This window comes from Abramis brama, assembly GCF_963993115.1.
Source record: "Abramis brama genome assembly, chromosome: 15".
NCBI lineage: Eukaryota > Metazoa > Chordata > Actinopteri > Cypriniformes > Leuciscidae > Abramis > Abramis brama.
The window spans coordinates 17,774,470-17,789,282 of NC_139977.1; the positions used below are offsets into that span (position 1 = coordinate 17,774,470).

The 14,813-nt window shown below is 36.1% G+C and overlaps 2 protein-coding genes across 5 annotated transcripts in view; one reads left to right on the top strand and one right to left on the bottom strand.

Annotated features, from left to right (window-relative positions):
- Positions 1 to 718, top strand: part of LOC311097401 (hatching enzyme 1.2-like) — a 15,226-nt gene extending 14,508 nt beyond the window's left edge. Inside the window, exons 7-9 of the mRNA XM_084137032.1 lie at positions 116 to 197; positions 293 to 420; positions 544 to 718. Of these exons, the coding sequence (XP_083993158.1) occupies positions 116 to 197; positions 293 to 420; positions 544 to 551 (218 nt within the window). The 3' untranslated portion in view covers positions 552 to 718. The remainder of the gene's footprint in view (positions 1 to 115; positions 198 to 292; positions 421 to 543) is intronic.
- Positions 1 to 9,072, bottom strand: part of kcnk4b (potassium channel, subfamily K, member 4b) — a 9,231-nt gene extending 159 nt beyond the window's left edge. The window contains exons 1-9 of one of the 4 annotated variants that reach the window (XR_014609253.1): positions 8,876 to 9,072; positions 6,567 to 6,690; positions 6,134 to 6,395; positions 5,232 to 5,352; positions 4,923 to 5,083; positions 4,304 to 4,490; positions 3,162 to 3,301; positions 2,190 to 2,842; positions 280 to 378 (exon numbers count right to left, since the gene is read on the bottom strand). Coding sequence is in view for 2 of the 4 variants with exons in the window: in XM_084137027.1 (XP_083993153.1) it covers positions 348 to 378; positions 2,190 to 2,842; positions 3,162 to 3,301; positions 4,304 to 4,490; positions 4,923 to 5,083; positions 5,232 to 5,352; positions 6,134 to 6,322 (1,482 nt within the window). In the remaining 2 variants the exon portion in view is untranslated. Of the gene's footprint in view, positions 1 to 24; positions 379 to 2,189; positions 2,843 to 3,161; positions 3,302 to 4,303; positions 4,491 to 4,922; positions 5,084 to 5,231; positions 5,353 to 6,133; positions 6,396 to 6,566; positions 6,691 to 8,848 lie in introns of those variants that run through there. The other 3 variants (XR_014609254.1, XM_084137027.1, XM_084137028.1) reach the window with 3 other exon arrangements.
- Between the last annotated feature and the right edge of the window lie 5,741 nt (positions 9,073 to 14,813).

Below are 14,813 nucleotides of genomic sequence, written 5' to 3' on the forward strand. Positions count from 1 at the left end.
TAGAAGATGTGTGTGTGGATGTGTGCGGACTGAGTAAATCTCAAATACTATTGAGTAAAAACAATCTTTTTATTTTTTGAAAACCTAAGTAAACACTCGTTTGCCCTTTGCACAGAATCTGCATACAACTTTGAGAAGAAGGACACAAATAATCTGAATACCCCTTATGACTACAACTCAATCATGCATTATGGAAGGTAAAACTTCACCCATATTACTTTTGAAATCATGCTTCAGGACAGATATATGAAGTACATTCTCATGGGAATTCACTCTCACCCTCCATTTGCAGGACAGCCTTCGCCATACAGTTTGGGAAGGAAACCATCACTCCTATTCCTAACCCTTCAGTGCAGATCGGACAGAGGCTGGAAATATCTAACATTGACATTCAGAAGATCAACAAGCTCTATGAGTGTGGTGAGTACATTACACGCATGTACAGTAGTCTCATTTAGTATTTTAGACTGTAATGACTGCACAAAGTTACTATGATGCAGATGGAATAAGGGTAAAATGTTTTTTTTTTCTTTTTCCCTGCAGCTCTTTAAAGTAAAGACTCAAACCCCAGTGAAATACTGACAGTGACTAAATCAAAGGATTACGGCACAGTGTAAGCGAAGTGCATCTTTTCCTTCCTCCTTTGTCTGTAACTTGACCACATAAATGTAGTGGACTGACTGCAGTGTTGAATTGCAATAAACCTTGTTACGAATGACTCCTGATGTGGTTTCATGTTAGTTCCTAGCAGGGTTGAACTCCTCGAGATACTTAACAAGTTAAGGGAAAATGCGCACACACACACACCACACTCATGAGTAGTCTCTATGAAAGCCTGTTTCTGCCTCAGAGTAAAAAAGCCACAATTAAAAGAAGTTAACTTCCAAATGTGAGATGTAAGGTTGCGTTATGAGAAATAAATGTGCTATTACAAGAGAAAGTAGCAAATGTGAGATTTAAAGTCACAAGTATGAGATCTATGGCAAAATAAAGTGGGATATTCAAAGTTGCTATTATGGGAAATTAAGTCGCAAATATGAAAATTAAAGTCGCAATTACAAGACAAAGTATCAACTGTGAGGCTAAAAGTAACAATTATGAGAAAAAAGGTTGAAGTTATGATAAATTGTCACATTGTGAGATATTAAGATTGGCAATTGGCAATAAAGTTGCAATTATGGTAAATAAACTTGTAGCTGTGAGACAAAGTCACAATTATGAGAAATAAAGTTGCAATTAAGACAAAGTAGCAACTGTGTGATTTAGTCAATTACGAGATATATGAAAAATGTGAGGTATGAAATTGCAATTAAGGGAAATAAAATTATAAAAAAAGTCACATTGTAAGATATAAAGTGCCGTGTGTATATATAAAATTATATGAGGAAAGTCCAAATTACCTTTTATTTTTTATTTTTACTTGAGACAGAAACAGGCTACTGTAGCTTAATGTTATTTACCAGTGATAGAACAAGATTAGAGTTTGATGAACTCGAGCTGTAAGCCTCAACTGAGTTGGATTAGTAACATTAGTATCAAGCTGTCATTCCTTTATTATTATGACGTTAGGAAAGGAGCGAAAGGCACACAGAATAAAACAGTCATTGACAGTCAGCGCATCCATAAACAAACGAGTCAGTCATGTCCAGTAGATGGCACTAAGAGTCTGATCACGATGGCCTTCCTGCGCAGAATGACTAATGTTTATCAGGCCTCTATCAGGTTACCCAAAAAAGGGTGGTAACACTTTATTTTACAGTGTCCTTGTTACATATGTTACATGTACTTACCGTCGTAATAACAGTAAATTATGCATAATTACATGCATCTAACCCTCAACCAAACCCTAATCCTACCCTAACCCTATAGTAAGTACATGTGTTGCTTAATATTACTCAGTACTTAAATATATAATTACACTGTAACAATGACACCTTAAAATAAAGTGTAACCTAAAAGCTGTTACTCATGCTAAGACTTGACAAGACCGGATTCTTCTTCCCCTCTTCTCATTTTAGGCACGTGGACAATTTCTTTTTTTGTCCCAGTAAAATCTGAGAATAATGCCAGATGCCTTCACAGTGGAACACAGCATATCCTAAAGCTAGCAGTTGCAAAACTTTACTCCAAAGAGGAGGACTGAGGCTTTTTTGAGGAACTGCAAACCCCATAAATACATGGAAACTCACAGATTTGGTGTGGGAGGGTCTTTCTGCTCAATGTCTCCATTTGGCGCTTTATTCTCTGGTTCATTTGGACTGGTTTGATGGGTCTTGGGTTTCTGTTGATCCCTTCTCAAGTGTCTCCTTTGACGTCTCCTTTTGGGCCTGTCTTTTGAAGCTGGGTTCGTTTCTGGTACATCCAGCAGGGGGTCCAGGTGGATCTTCCCACTCACTGCATCTGAGGACTCGTCAATGTACGCAAGATTTTCCCCAAAGTAATCCAATGGTTGAGAGAGGACGGGATCTTTGGGCATGGCATGGAGCTTTTCCTCTTTCTCTAAATCTTTTCCATCCCCGCCACTGCCACTGCCACTGCCACCGCCACCGCCGCCGCCCTCTCCCACTGGGACCCGTTCTGTCTGGGTCACCTCCGAGTGTGACTCAGAGCTGCCTTCCGACTCATCCGATGAACCAGAGTAGGAGCCAGATTCAGATTTGTTCTCCTCTCTCCCGTCCTCTCCGGCTTCACCCTGACTGCCGCTGCGTCTGTGGCGCCTGTGACGCCGCTTTCGCCTGCTGCGCTTGAAAGGATCTTCGAGTTTTCCGGACACACGGAAATCCACAGACATGTTCTGGATGTTCTGAGTCCAGTCTGAGGCGTGTGCTCTCAACTCCTCCATCTTAGAGCAGAAAGTAGGGCAGGAGAAATGGAAAGGCTTGAGAGTTATGGAGAGATTTGTATGTCACCAGGAGCAGAGTGATTGAAATTTGATACAGATTTTATGTTAATAGGAGTTGTGGAGATGAATTACGGGTGTGAGGGAAAATGGAAGGGAGGTTATCGTGAAGATAGAAGGGATGGGAATTGAGAGAGAAATTAATAACCCCATTTGAGTTGCAGTGCTGAGTTTGACCAGGGAGTTTGACCAGACACTACTCTAAACAAGACATTTGGTTATAAATGTTTTATTTGACATCATGATTTAATCATAGGCTTACCTCAGCTCGGGTTTTTTTGGTAAGAACCAGAATCCAGTTCCCGATCATGGAAAGAATGGACACAAAGTAGGCCAAACCAAACAAAACCCAGAACCACACCAGAGGCTTGTACCAATGATGTTCACCTGCTTCACCATCACCTGATGAACAAAAAATGTAAAAAATACATAAAGATCAAGTCATTTATTCAAATTAAAGGGATTGTTTGCCCAAAAAATTTAATTTCTATAATCATGTCATCACCTTCATGCAGTTCCAAACCTGTTTGACTTTGGTTCTTCTGTGGAACACAAAAGAGAATATTTTGAGGAGGATTTCAACTGTTTTTATCCATATTATGAAAATCAATGGGACCCAAAATTTTCAAGCTCCAAGATTGACATAAAACTAAAGTGTGTGGTCAAGTGATGAACAAGAATCATTAAGTTTTGACAGTAGGTGAAGTTTGAGGTTTGTGTCGCCATATTTTATGTAGTCTGTGATTTTATTTGAGATTGAATAAAAGGTTATTGTGATCTGTTCATCAGTTATCATATGGCTTCGAACGGAATGTTCCAGTCAAATTGTATGGATTAATTTAACGCTACCTTTGTGTCCTTTTTTGGATCTTGAATGTTTTGGGTCATATTGACTTTCATACTAAAGTCAAGCTGAAATATTCTTTGAAATATCTTATTTTGTGTTCTGCATAAGAAAGTCATACAGGTTTGGAATGCCATAAGGTGAATAATAACAGAATTTTCATTTTGGATGAAATATCCTTTTGTTTCTTGTTAAATATAGGTAAGATGTTTAGCATTGCAAGTCACTTTGTAGTTTCAGTTCATCCATTTGAAAACCAAACCAAACTGGCCTGTTAAATGATGTGGTCAGTGGTAGATCTGAACCATTAATATAAAAAGATCAACCCATTAAACGCCCATCACAGGATGACTGCAGTGGTTTGTGTTTTAATATCACGTTTCATGGAAAAATGAGTTTTTTTCTGAGGGTTAACATCTTGAGCAAGAAGACAGATGCTTACAGGTGTAAATCTCAAAATGAAATGCAAACTACTACTTAAACTGTTGCAAAGCATCAAGTGAGGAAACATTACATGGGAAACAAGTGAGGAAACATTTCAGGATTTCATCCAGTGGTACCTGCAACATAGTCTCCAAAGCCCACAGTTGTGAGGGTGATGACCACAAAGTAGGCTGATTCTAGCAGAGTCCAATTTTCAACCTTCTGGAAGACTAAAATTGGCACAAAGACGAAGAGAACACAGCCCAGCAGGATGGAGAGCACAGCGGTGATGACGCGCACAATGGTTGGGCTCACCTTCCACTTCTGAATGGAGAAGATAAGGAAGACTGAAGAAAAAATTCATAATAAGCTTGAAATGAACAATTGCGACAAAGAGCCAGGAATGTGTATGGAAGCCTATATATATATATATATATATATATATATATATATATATATATATATATAAAGATCATTTCTTAAATAATAATAATTTGGGGGAAAAAGATTTTATTTTATAAGAAACTTTAACTTTATCTCAGAATTACCTGTTTTATTTTTTACTCTGAAGTGGAAATGGACTTCCATACATGTTTGTCATGTTGGCTGAAAAATAGACATCCAATTTCTAGATGCTTTTAAACTAAATCAATTATTTGTCTCCATGCTATGTCTCCCAGGTCATTCAGTGAACTCTTTCTCTTTAAATGTTAACAGTTGTCCTGTGAGGTTATGTTTGTATTCATCATCATTTACCCATAAAAGAGCTTCAACTTTAGCAATGGCGTTCCTCAGTGATGTCCCCAGATGGTCTCCAGCGGCACCCAACAGAAATCCAAACAAGGGAATGCCCACCAGTGTATACCAGATACAGAAGAACTGACCCCACGTTGTCTTTGGAGAGATGTTCCCATAACCTGGACCACAGACAAACACTTGCTGTGATCTGATGGCAGATATATTTAAACATTTCACAGTGCCAATGATCCCCAGAATGCAGAGGCCAGGCCAGGTTCTGGATTTAACATGTAGGTGTGTCCAGCCAGTGATGTGGCAATCCCATACCGATGGTGGTGATAATGGTGCCACAGAAGAAGAAAGCGCTGGCCAGGTCCCAACTGGTGCTGAATGTGGCATTGGTGGAATTGTTGGGGTCAATTCCAACACTGATAGCCATTGCCACCGTCTATATAGAAACAATGAAGGGTAGAGAAAAGAGATTAGACATTAAAGTTGGATAATGTCCAATTGTTTTAACTTAATGTTACATGATACAAGCCAGTGTTGCATATAACAGTTTTCTTAAAGTTAATATTTACTTCTGGCTGTTCGATAATAATATAATGAAAATAATCAGCAATTCAAAATCAAAATCAAATGGATTCAAACTGACAATATTGCCAATAAATAACAGTGATTTAAACTTCTGTGAACATACAGTTGTTTATTTTTTTATAATGTTATGTTTATATTTTTAAACTTTTTTGCATATAATGTACAGCATTCATCTGTATTTCGGTCACACTTTAGATTAGAGTCCAATTCTCACTATTAACAAACTATTAACCACGACTTTTGCCTCAATAAACTCCTGATTGCTTATTAATAGTTAGTAAGGTAGTTGTTAAGTTTAGGTATTGGGTAGGATTAAAGGATGTAGAATATGATCATGAAGAATAAGGCATTAATATGTGCTTTATAAGCACTAATAAACAGCCAATATGCTAGTAATATGCATGCTAATAATCAACTAGTTAGTGAGAATTGGACCCTAAACTAAAGTGTTACCTGTATTTGTTTTCATAGACCTCAATTTCAACATTGTTTGGAGGATAGGATAGGAAACATTGATAGGTTTTTCAGTATATACAAAATTAAAATGTGGTTTTTAAAAATCGGATTAATTGAAGCAATAATTTACCAGATTAATCGATTAAAAGATAAATGTCAGTTGCAACAATACTTACCCCTATCAGGTGCTCTAGACGGTCGGGATCTACACATGTGTAGTTGCCCAGGAACTCTTGACGGGTGGTTTGCAGCTGGACGTGGTGGCTTTCCTCATTCGGGGCCTCCAGGGCATTGAACACCAAAGCCCCCATCACTAAGTACAGGAGCACCCCAGTGAGGACAAATAAAAGCGTGCTGGTATTCATAGCTGAACGTCTGCGAGAGTCTGTTCGTTTCTTGTCCTTTCCACTTCTGGTGCTTGTCCTCCTGGGGACGAGACTGCAGTGCAAAACCAGCCGAACCCATTAAAAAAAGTTGCAATCATTTCACAGTGAAATCTTAAGCATGACCACAGAGGATTTTGGTCTAACCCATTAAAGCTGCAATATGGGTGTTGGTCTATACTTTCACAATTTCATCCAAAGGAAACGTTCAACAACGTTCACAAACCTGTCCTTTTCCTTCTCTCTTTTCCGGCTTGTCCAGCTCCGTCTGTGGCAGTTGCTAAGTATAGAGTCTCTGGATATGTACCCACACGGAAACCCCTCGACCTTGTGATCTGATTGAGGGGACACTGAGGGCAAAAAGACTGCAATTATTTGTTTAAAAAATACAGTAAAAACAGTTATATTGTGAAATATTATTACAATTTTTTTTCTATAGTTTTCTATGATGGCAAAGCTGAATTTTCAGCATCATTACTCCAGCCTTCAGTGTCACATGATCCTTCAGAAATCATTCTAATATGCAGATTTAGTGCTAAATAAATATGTATTATTATTATCAATGTTGAAAAAGCTGTGCCGTGGAAACTGTGATACATTTTGTTCAGGATTCTTTGAAAGAAAGTCAATAGAACAGCATTTATTTGAAACAGAAATATTTTGTAACATTGTAAATGTCTTTACACTTTTGATCAATTGAATGGATCCTTTCTGAATGAATGGATTAATTTATTATTTTTTAAAAAGCTTACTGACCCCAAACTTTTGAATGGTAGTGTAGATATATATTATAAACCATACATGAATTGTAGAAGTCTATTTTTAGGTCCTTTTGCTGATTTAAAGGAAATGACATTGATGGCACGCCATCAACACATAAAACACAAAGCCCTGGTGCCCACTGTGAAGCTGCTCTGAATGCTTGCCTAACTTTAAACAAATGTATTTTTGGATTTTGGTGGACGGTTATATTGACAGGAATCACACTGAGGGCCAGGTGGCTCCCGTCATGTCACAGAGGTTGCACCTTCACAGTCAACAAAACTCACAAAACAAAACACTTCTGTGTTACTTAAATGAACAACATCAGTCCATTAACCAGCTGTTAGGCAAACCAAACCTGTTAACAGGACAGAGAGGTGAATTTGGGACACAAGGAGAACGATTCACTCTCAGAACGATTCTAAAGATGATTCTTGTCAATACAGAAAATGAGCTCAACTATGCTGAATCAAATTACAGAAAGTGAGGGTAAGAAACACTTTAGAGTCTGTTAAGACCGTGCAAGTTGTGGATAAATGATTATGTGAAGGAAAAGTATCATGAATAAGAATTCATATATATATATATGATATTATATATATATATATATATATATAAGGGCTATCAATTTTGAATTTTTATTTTGAGTTTATACAACAAATTTTTTATTTCAATGAACTCAAAATTTTAAGGCAACCAAGTTACTTACTTTTTTAAGTTAAACCAACAATCATTTTTTCCCATATATATATGTTTTAATAATTAATCAAATGTATGTTTATAAAATTTAAAAACACTTGTGACAACCTTCCCCTATCTAAATATATAACGAAAAATACAGTTCAAGCTTTCAGTTAATTAAAATCTACCTTCACTATTTAGTTGACTCTCTGAAAGTAAGTTTATTGTTCACTATATCTAACAGCTATTGCAAAAATAAATTCTCCCATATTTATATCACATGTTGTGCGACCAAGTTCAAATATTTTTATTTTATAGTATCAAGAGATATTTGTAATGGTATCCGCTGTGGGTTATATTGAGGACAGCATTTGTGTTTATGAGTGTACGGCTAACTCCTCATGTGCGTGCAAATGTGTATGTGTGCGTGAGATCTGAGAAGCTTCAAATGTCAGGAGGCCGAAATGTCTGTGGCAGTTATTGGGTTTAGAGTTTGATATGGAGCGCTGGAGGATCTGCTGACTGCGTAGTTGCAAGCTCACAATAAAAACTGCTCTGGCGAACCAGCAAATATACAGACATTCTGCCAATTAGATCTACTAATTAATCAAGCCAAAGGCAATCTCCCCAAAATATATATCTAATCACCACCCATGCAAGTCGATTCTACAGACTGAATGTAAATTTCCAATGCACTTACAGTATTGTGTGAATTCACAACTTCCTATTACTGCTATATTTTAGTTGTTGGTAGAAGCATGTATAATTTTGAAATCATTTTCGTGATAACATGAAGATTTTATCATGAATATGTCATTTTTATAATTAGACAGTCCATTTGGTTTGACTCAGTACACTAAACTTAACTTAACAGTTCAATTTTCATGCACAATAATTCATTAATGTATAGATATGTATGCAAAACATTGCATTAGTAAATAAATCTCCCAAACAGACCATCACATAACCCACCAGGAGGGAATGAGCTTCCATGCAGGACTTTGGCAGCAACATTTGCTCACATTAGCACTAATATTACAGAAGGAATCAAGAACAGATTCTTACACACAAGCTCTCAAGCCCATCTCCCACCTCAGAGCAGACGGTCCGGCATGTCCAGAGAGCTGCAGCCGCAAACTGCAGGATTCCTTCCACAGGGTGTGTAAGTGAATGTGTGTGTGTGGAGAGACTGTTGCTAAGTGTCCAAGAATGAAAAGGTACTCAATGAGCTGAGAAAGTGAGTGAGTGTACGCGAGAATGTCAGCATGTTTGTGAGAGTGTTTGTGTGTGTGTATGTGGGAGAGGGTGGGATCAGCAGAGCAGGGAAGGGCTATACCACAGTAAAGGATGGAGAAAGAGAGAGAGGAAAGAAAGAAAGAAAAAGGGAAAGGGTGGGGTCGATGCAGAGATTCTGAGCTTGATCAGCTAATTGGTCTTTCCCTTCGGATCATTCATTTCCTGGCCCAGTTTATTTCAGTTTAATGGATGGGTTCCGTTCAGAAGGAAGGTTTACTTTCCACTCGGAAATGTCATTATGGGGACATGTGTGCATAAACTCAAAAACAAAACAAAAAATTACTAAACATCTAAATAGATGATCCTTCTGGATGATTATTTGGAAACACCTTACGATGAGGTTTTAGATGAACATTAGTTAATGTAATAGTACAATATTGTTTAATCATATTCAAACATTTACATTAACCTACCTACATTAATAAATGAGGTTTGAAAAACAAAGATAATAATACTTCTGCACTGCATTCCACGTAAATATGAAATGACGTGAGAGTGTACATTTTAATGTGTTTGAAAGACAAAAGCCTTCCACAGGACAGCGATACATGGTTAAATGACTCAAACAATAATGAATGTGTTCGTCAGGAGCTGATTAGATATGCACTGTTGCGATATTGAGAAAACACTTCTTAAAGTGAAATGATTTCTGTAAATCCAGTGGTCAAATGCTGTGTGTCTCAGTGTTCAGTGATAGTCACATGACTGATAGTGGCTGGTCTGTGTGTGTTTTCCCACAAACCTGGAAGAACTTCTGAACATATATAAGTAGTAGTCTTTGGAACATTTAAAAGATAAAAAAGTAGTAATCAATAATTATGAATAATTTACTGCCATTGTGAGAATAACATGTAATCAATAAAAAAGTAACTGTAGTTTGATTACACACGAGTATTTTAATACGTAATATAATCCTATTAAAAGGAATTAATTTTTGAAATCTGATTACATAATCCAGATTACATGTAATCAGTTACTACCCAGCACTGTATATATTTAAGTGATTTTTTATATTAAATAATAATATTAATTCTTAATTCATGTTCATTAACTATGCCTACACATTAACTAATTAAAATTTCTACATTTGAAATAATTCTATATTTTTTTTTTTTTACATTTATAAATGAATGTTAACCTAGATTAATAAATGCTGTTTGAAAAACGGATGAAAGATGGATGAAAAACTTCAGGTTTTAGTAACAGTGTGCTTTTGGTCACTCCAGAAATTATATTGGCCAGTATATTTCATAACCTCTGCTGACTGTCTCTCATATTTGCTATATAGTAGTAGTAGGAAGTGCAAGACAGCTGAAATACAGAAAATAGTTTCAGCCTATTTATATAAAAAAATCTTTTTCAGCCTCCCCTCCTTTGCTTTTGCTCTCCTTCTATCACACGCTTCCCATATGCTTGTGTCTGTGAGAGTATCTAATGTGCATAACTTACTGAGAAGTGCAGCTGTAGCATTGCAGACGTTGCACGGTTCTCTGAGCTGTATGCCAGCGGCCACATGCTCAAACCTGCCAGGGATGGAGTTACACTTCTCATGATAGTCACACGTGACAATGAAGCATTGTATGTGTATCACCACCTTTAATTGATTCTGTTTGTAAAGATAATCAGTCGAAAACAATGAGGTTTTTGTTTAAGATAAAAAGGAAAGCTCGAAGCCAGAGGGGAAAACACTACGTTTGTGTAACATTAATAAACTACAGCCATCACCAATAAGGCCATTACATAACCAGATAAGGAATCCATCAAAAACTCTATTATTCATGATGATGTATCACAAGGCTACTAATGTTGCTGCTGCAAAGAGGAAGCAACACCATCTCTGCATTCTCGTTGCTGGCTCGTGCCCAAAACACCCCTCTTCACACCAAAAAGCTTGACTTACAAGGTCACGTCAGCAGCCAGAGTATGTTAACAAGTGTGGGAAGGATTATCCCCCTGTGGGCAGTGATGGTGTAATGAGCGAAGTGTAACATTAGTGCTCATTTGGAGCTCTATTAACAGTCAGGCACAAACATAATTAAATGGCTGCATATGCAGGTCAACTGTCTATTTGCTGACAGAGATTCTTTCACACAAGTCATTGAGTTACAGTTTACCTGAGCCCTTTTGGAGGTGCAAGAGGATTTCAGCAGATGAAAACAGTAGTTGTGTTAAATTATCGTAGACATTTAAGGTCCTTGCACAATTCGCGTCAAAAAAAATAAATACGACCTCGTTATGTCAATCACGCTTGCACGCTGCCTCCGAAACTCTCGTCCGTCATCATTTTTCCCCCCCGATTTTCTGAGTTTTTCGCATCCGTAGCAAGCCTTTTAATGGTGTTTTGACAATTCAGAGCAATTCGACAATTCGAATCACGAATACGAAAAAACGCATGCGAAAATGTCGTACTTTCGGAGTGTGCAAGGACCTTTACAGTTCTTTTTACAAGGACTGGTAACACTTTATTTTTAAATAATTTACATTTGATTAGTTAATGATTAACTAATCATTTACAAAACATGACTATGCGTTTCATAAATGTTTAAAAAATTGTTACATTTTTTTTTTTGTATGTTTTGCTCACATCAGGTGCACAGTGGTTAAAGACTCCATGTGTTTCAGAGAAGACATCTGTCTATACCCTCACCAGTCAGCACTTACACTGCAGCACACACTACAGTGTTCAACACCTGTTATAGATGTGTAAACGCATGTATAATTCATTTACAACACTTTCTGCATCCCCTAATCTAAAGTGTAAACTATTCTTTACTTGTAAATGTGTTACACATCATTCGTAGATACGATTCGTTGATCTTATGCCTTATTGATTCTTGAAGTGGTAATCTACGAATGATATGTAACACATTTACAAGTGATGAATAGTTTACACTTTAGATTAGGGGATGCAGAAAGTGTTGTAAATGATTTATTCATGCGTTTACACATCACTGTGTTGAACACTACCTGTTACAAATGATCTGTACATGTATACAAGGCATTTACAACACTTTCTGCACCCTCTAATTGCTACATACAAAAAAAAAAAAAACCCATAATTTATTAAACATTTATGAAATGCATGTTCATGTTTTGTAAATGATTAGTTAATCATTAACTAATCAATTGTAAATTACTTATAACTGAATCTACAAAACATACATACAATAATTAACATATCACTTATTAATAATTTATGAACGCATAGTCATGGTTTGTAAATAATTAGTCATTTACTAATCACTTGTAAATGACTTGTAACATAATTTACAAAACATACATAAAATGTTAGTATATCACTTGCTAATCATTTATGAATGTTTTGTAAATGATTAGTTCATCATTAACTAACCACTTATAAATGACTTACAACTGAACGTTATTATAAAGTGTTACCCAAAAATCTATACTCATTCTTCCATAACACTCATAAAACAATGACCTAAAAAACACAAACAACAGGCAGCATTATACAATTTGCTTTTATATTATAAAATTTCTTTACAAAACAAGAATGACATTCTCAGTTTAGAAATCACTTAGGTGCATGTTACATTGTCCATGTTTACATTACAGTATAAAATTATTCCTATAAGTTTTCCTCTTTTGTATGGATGGTGATGAAAATGAAAGACTAACATCTGTGTAGGCGTTCAGCTGCATTTCATTTTTTAGATTTGTAATATATTTCAATACGGTTTTACTATAAAAATGTAGCAAATTGCTGACTTATTCAATTTTGTATTATGTTAGTTTTTGAATTTAAGATTAACAGTTTTGAAAAGAGTATGCAAACATGCAAATTGGCCAGTGGGTATATAGAGTTTAGCTGGTGGCTGTGTCTACGTGAGAAATGTATTCATGCAATTTGAAAGATGTAGTCATTGAATGCATTTTGTGCTAAAGAAATGATAAATAATCTTCAGTTTAGCCCAGATAAACTGATGTTGTGCAAACTGTGTGAAGCGTTTTGCAAAGTATTGAGAAACGACCTAGCGATTGAAAAAATAAAAAAATTCAAATAAAAGAAAACTGTGTTAGCCATGCCAGTTATTCAGGGTGTGATGTTACATCCAAAACACCATGCATGATTACGTTTGACCTTTACTTCTATTTCTATTTGACAGTCCTCTTTATATGTTTTTTATGACGACAAGTGATGATGCAGCGTTCCTCTGGAATATCTACAACTTAATTATATCGCAGTGGACAGATGTCTGTAACTCTCTCAAAATACATTATATCTCATTCGAGATTCAAATCCACGGTCATAATTTTGACAATCTTTAAACTGTTTCTAGACATGGCCTTATATTCATAGATAGATAGATAGATAGATAGATGCTGGAGCCTTTTGTAGCGGGAAACACTGTTGGATGGATGGCCAATGGTTATATTCTTGTTTTGAATAAGAAATAGGAAAGTTGTGATTGAATAATTCCTGCTTCACAGGGTTAAGCGGTGCAGTCGTCTCTTTGTCAGCACAAAGTTTGCAATTAACTGATGTAGCGGTGCTGTTTACGCTGGGCTAGGTGCCATCTGTGCTGGAGATGAAATACACTTGGCTTTTACTCATTTTAACAAGACTTGGACTCTGATACAAAAAAAACATGCTTCAGCAAAGACCATTAAGGCCTCTCTGTCTTTTTCTCTCTCAGTGGAGAATGATTTTTGCCAAACACATCTGAATAGTCTAGGTAACGTGCACCTCTGTACCAATCATATAAGTCTTTCTTCTTTTTCTCTTAGAGCAGACATAGACCTCATATGCCATCTGACCAAGACTTTGATTCATTTTGCACTCTCTAAATAAACTTTTATACCCACTTTGATCCCTCAGTGTAATTTGTGAGAGAGGTTCTGGATCACCGTCTCAAATTTTTGGCTCCACAAGCAATGGAGGAATTTTATTACTCAAAGGCAAGCCGAAATAAATCAGACCCACGTCCTGAACAGATGCATATGGCAGATTTATGGTGACAACATACTGGGGGATAAATATAAAAACTGATCAGGAAGGGAGGGGTGTTTGTTTGCTATAAGTCTTATGGAGACAATAATAAGATGACGTGAAAAAAAAAGTTAAAAGGGTTGTGAATAATTAAACAACTAAATCAATAAATATGATTTGTATATAATTTAATAAATAAGGGAATGTTTAAGTTATTTTTCATAATTCCTCATTTCTAATAAAGTCATTTTACATTATACATTACATATATGTGACCCGGGACCACAAAACCAGTCACATGGGTCAATTTTTTTTAAATTGAGATTTATACATTAAAGCTGAATATATAAGCTTTCCATTGATGTATGGTTTGTTAGGATAGGACAATATTTAGCCGAGATACAAATATTTGAGAATCTGAGGGTACAAAAAAATCGAAACATTGAGAAAATCTCCTTTAAAGTTGTCCATTAATGTTCGGGATTGTGCTGCATTCACTCACAAAAATAAATGTTTTATATATTTACGGTAGGAAATTTACGAAATATCTTCTTGGAACATGATCTTTACTTAATATCCTAATGATTTTTGGCATAATAGAAAAATCGATAATTTTGACCCATATGTATTGTTGGCTATTGCCTCAATATACACGTGCGACTTGTGACTGATTTTGTGGTCCAGGGTCACATATATATAAATTGGCAGACACTTATACCTAAAGTGACTTCTATATGCGTTTGTAACATTGTTTTTCTAAAGTTTAAATAAGAACTGAGTTAT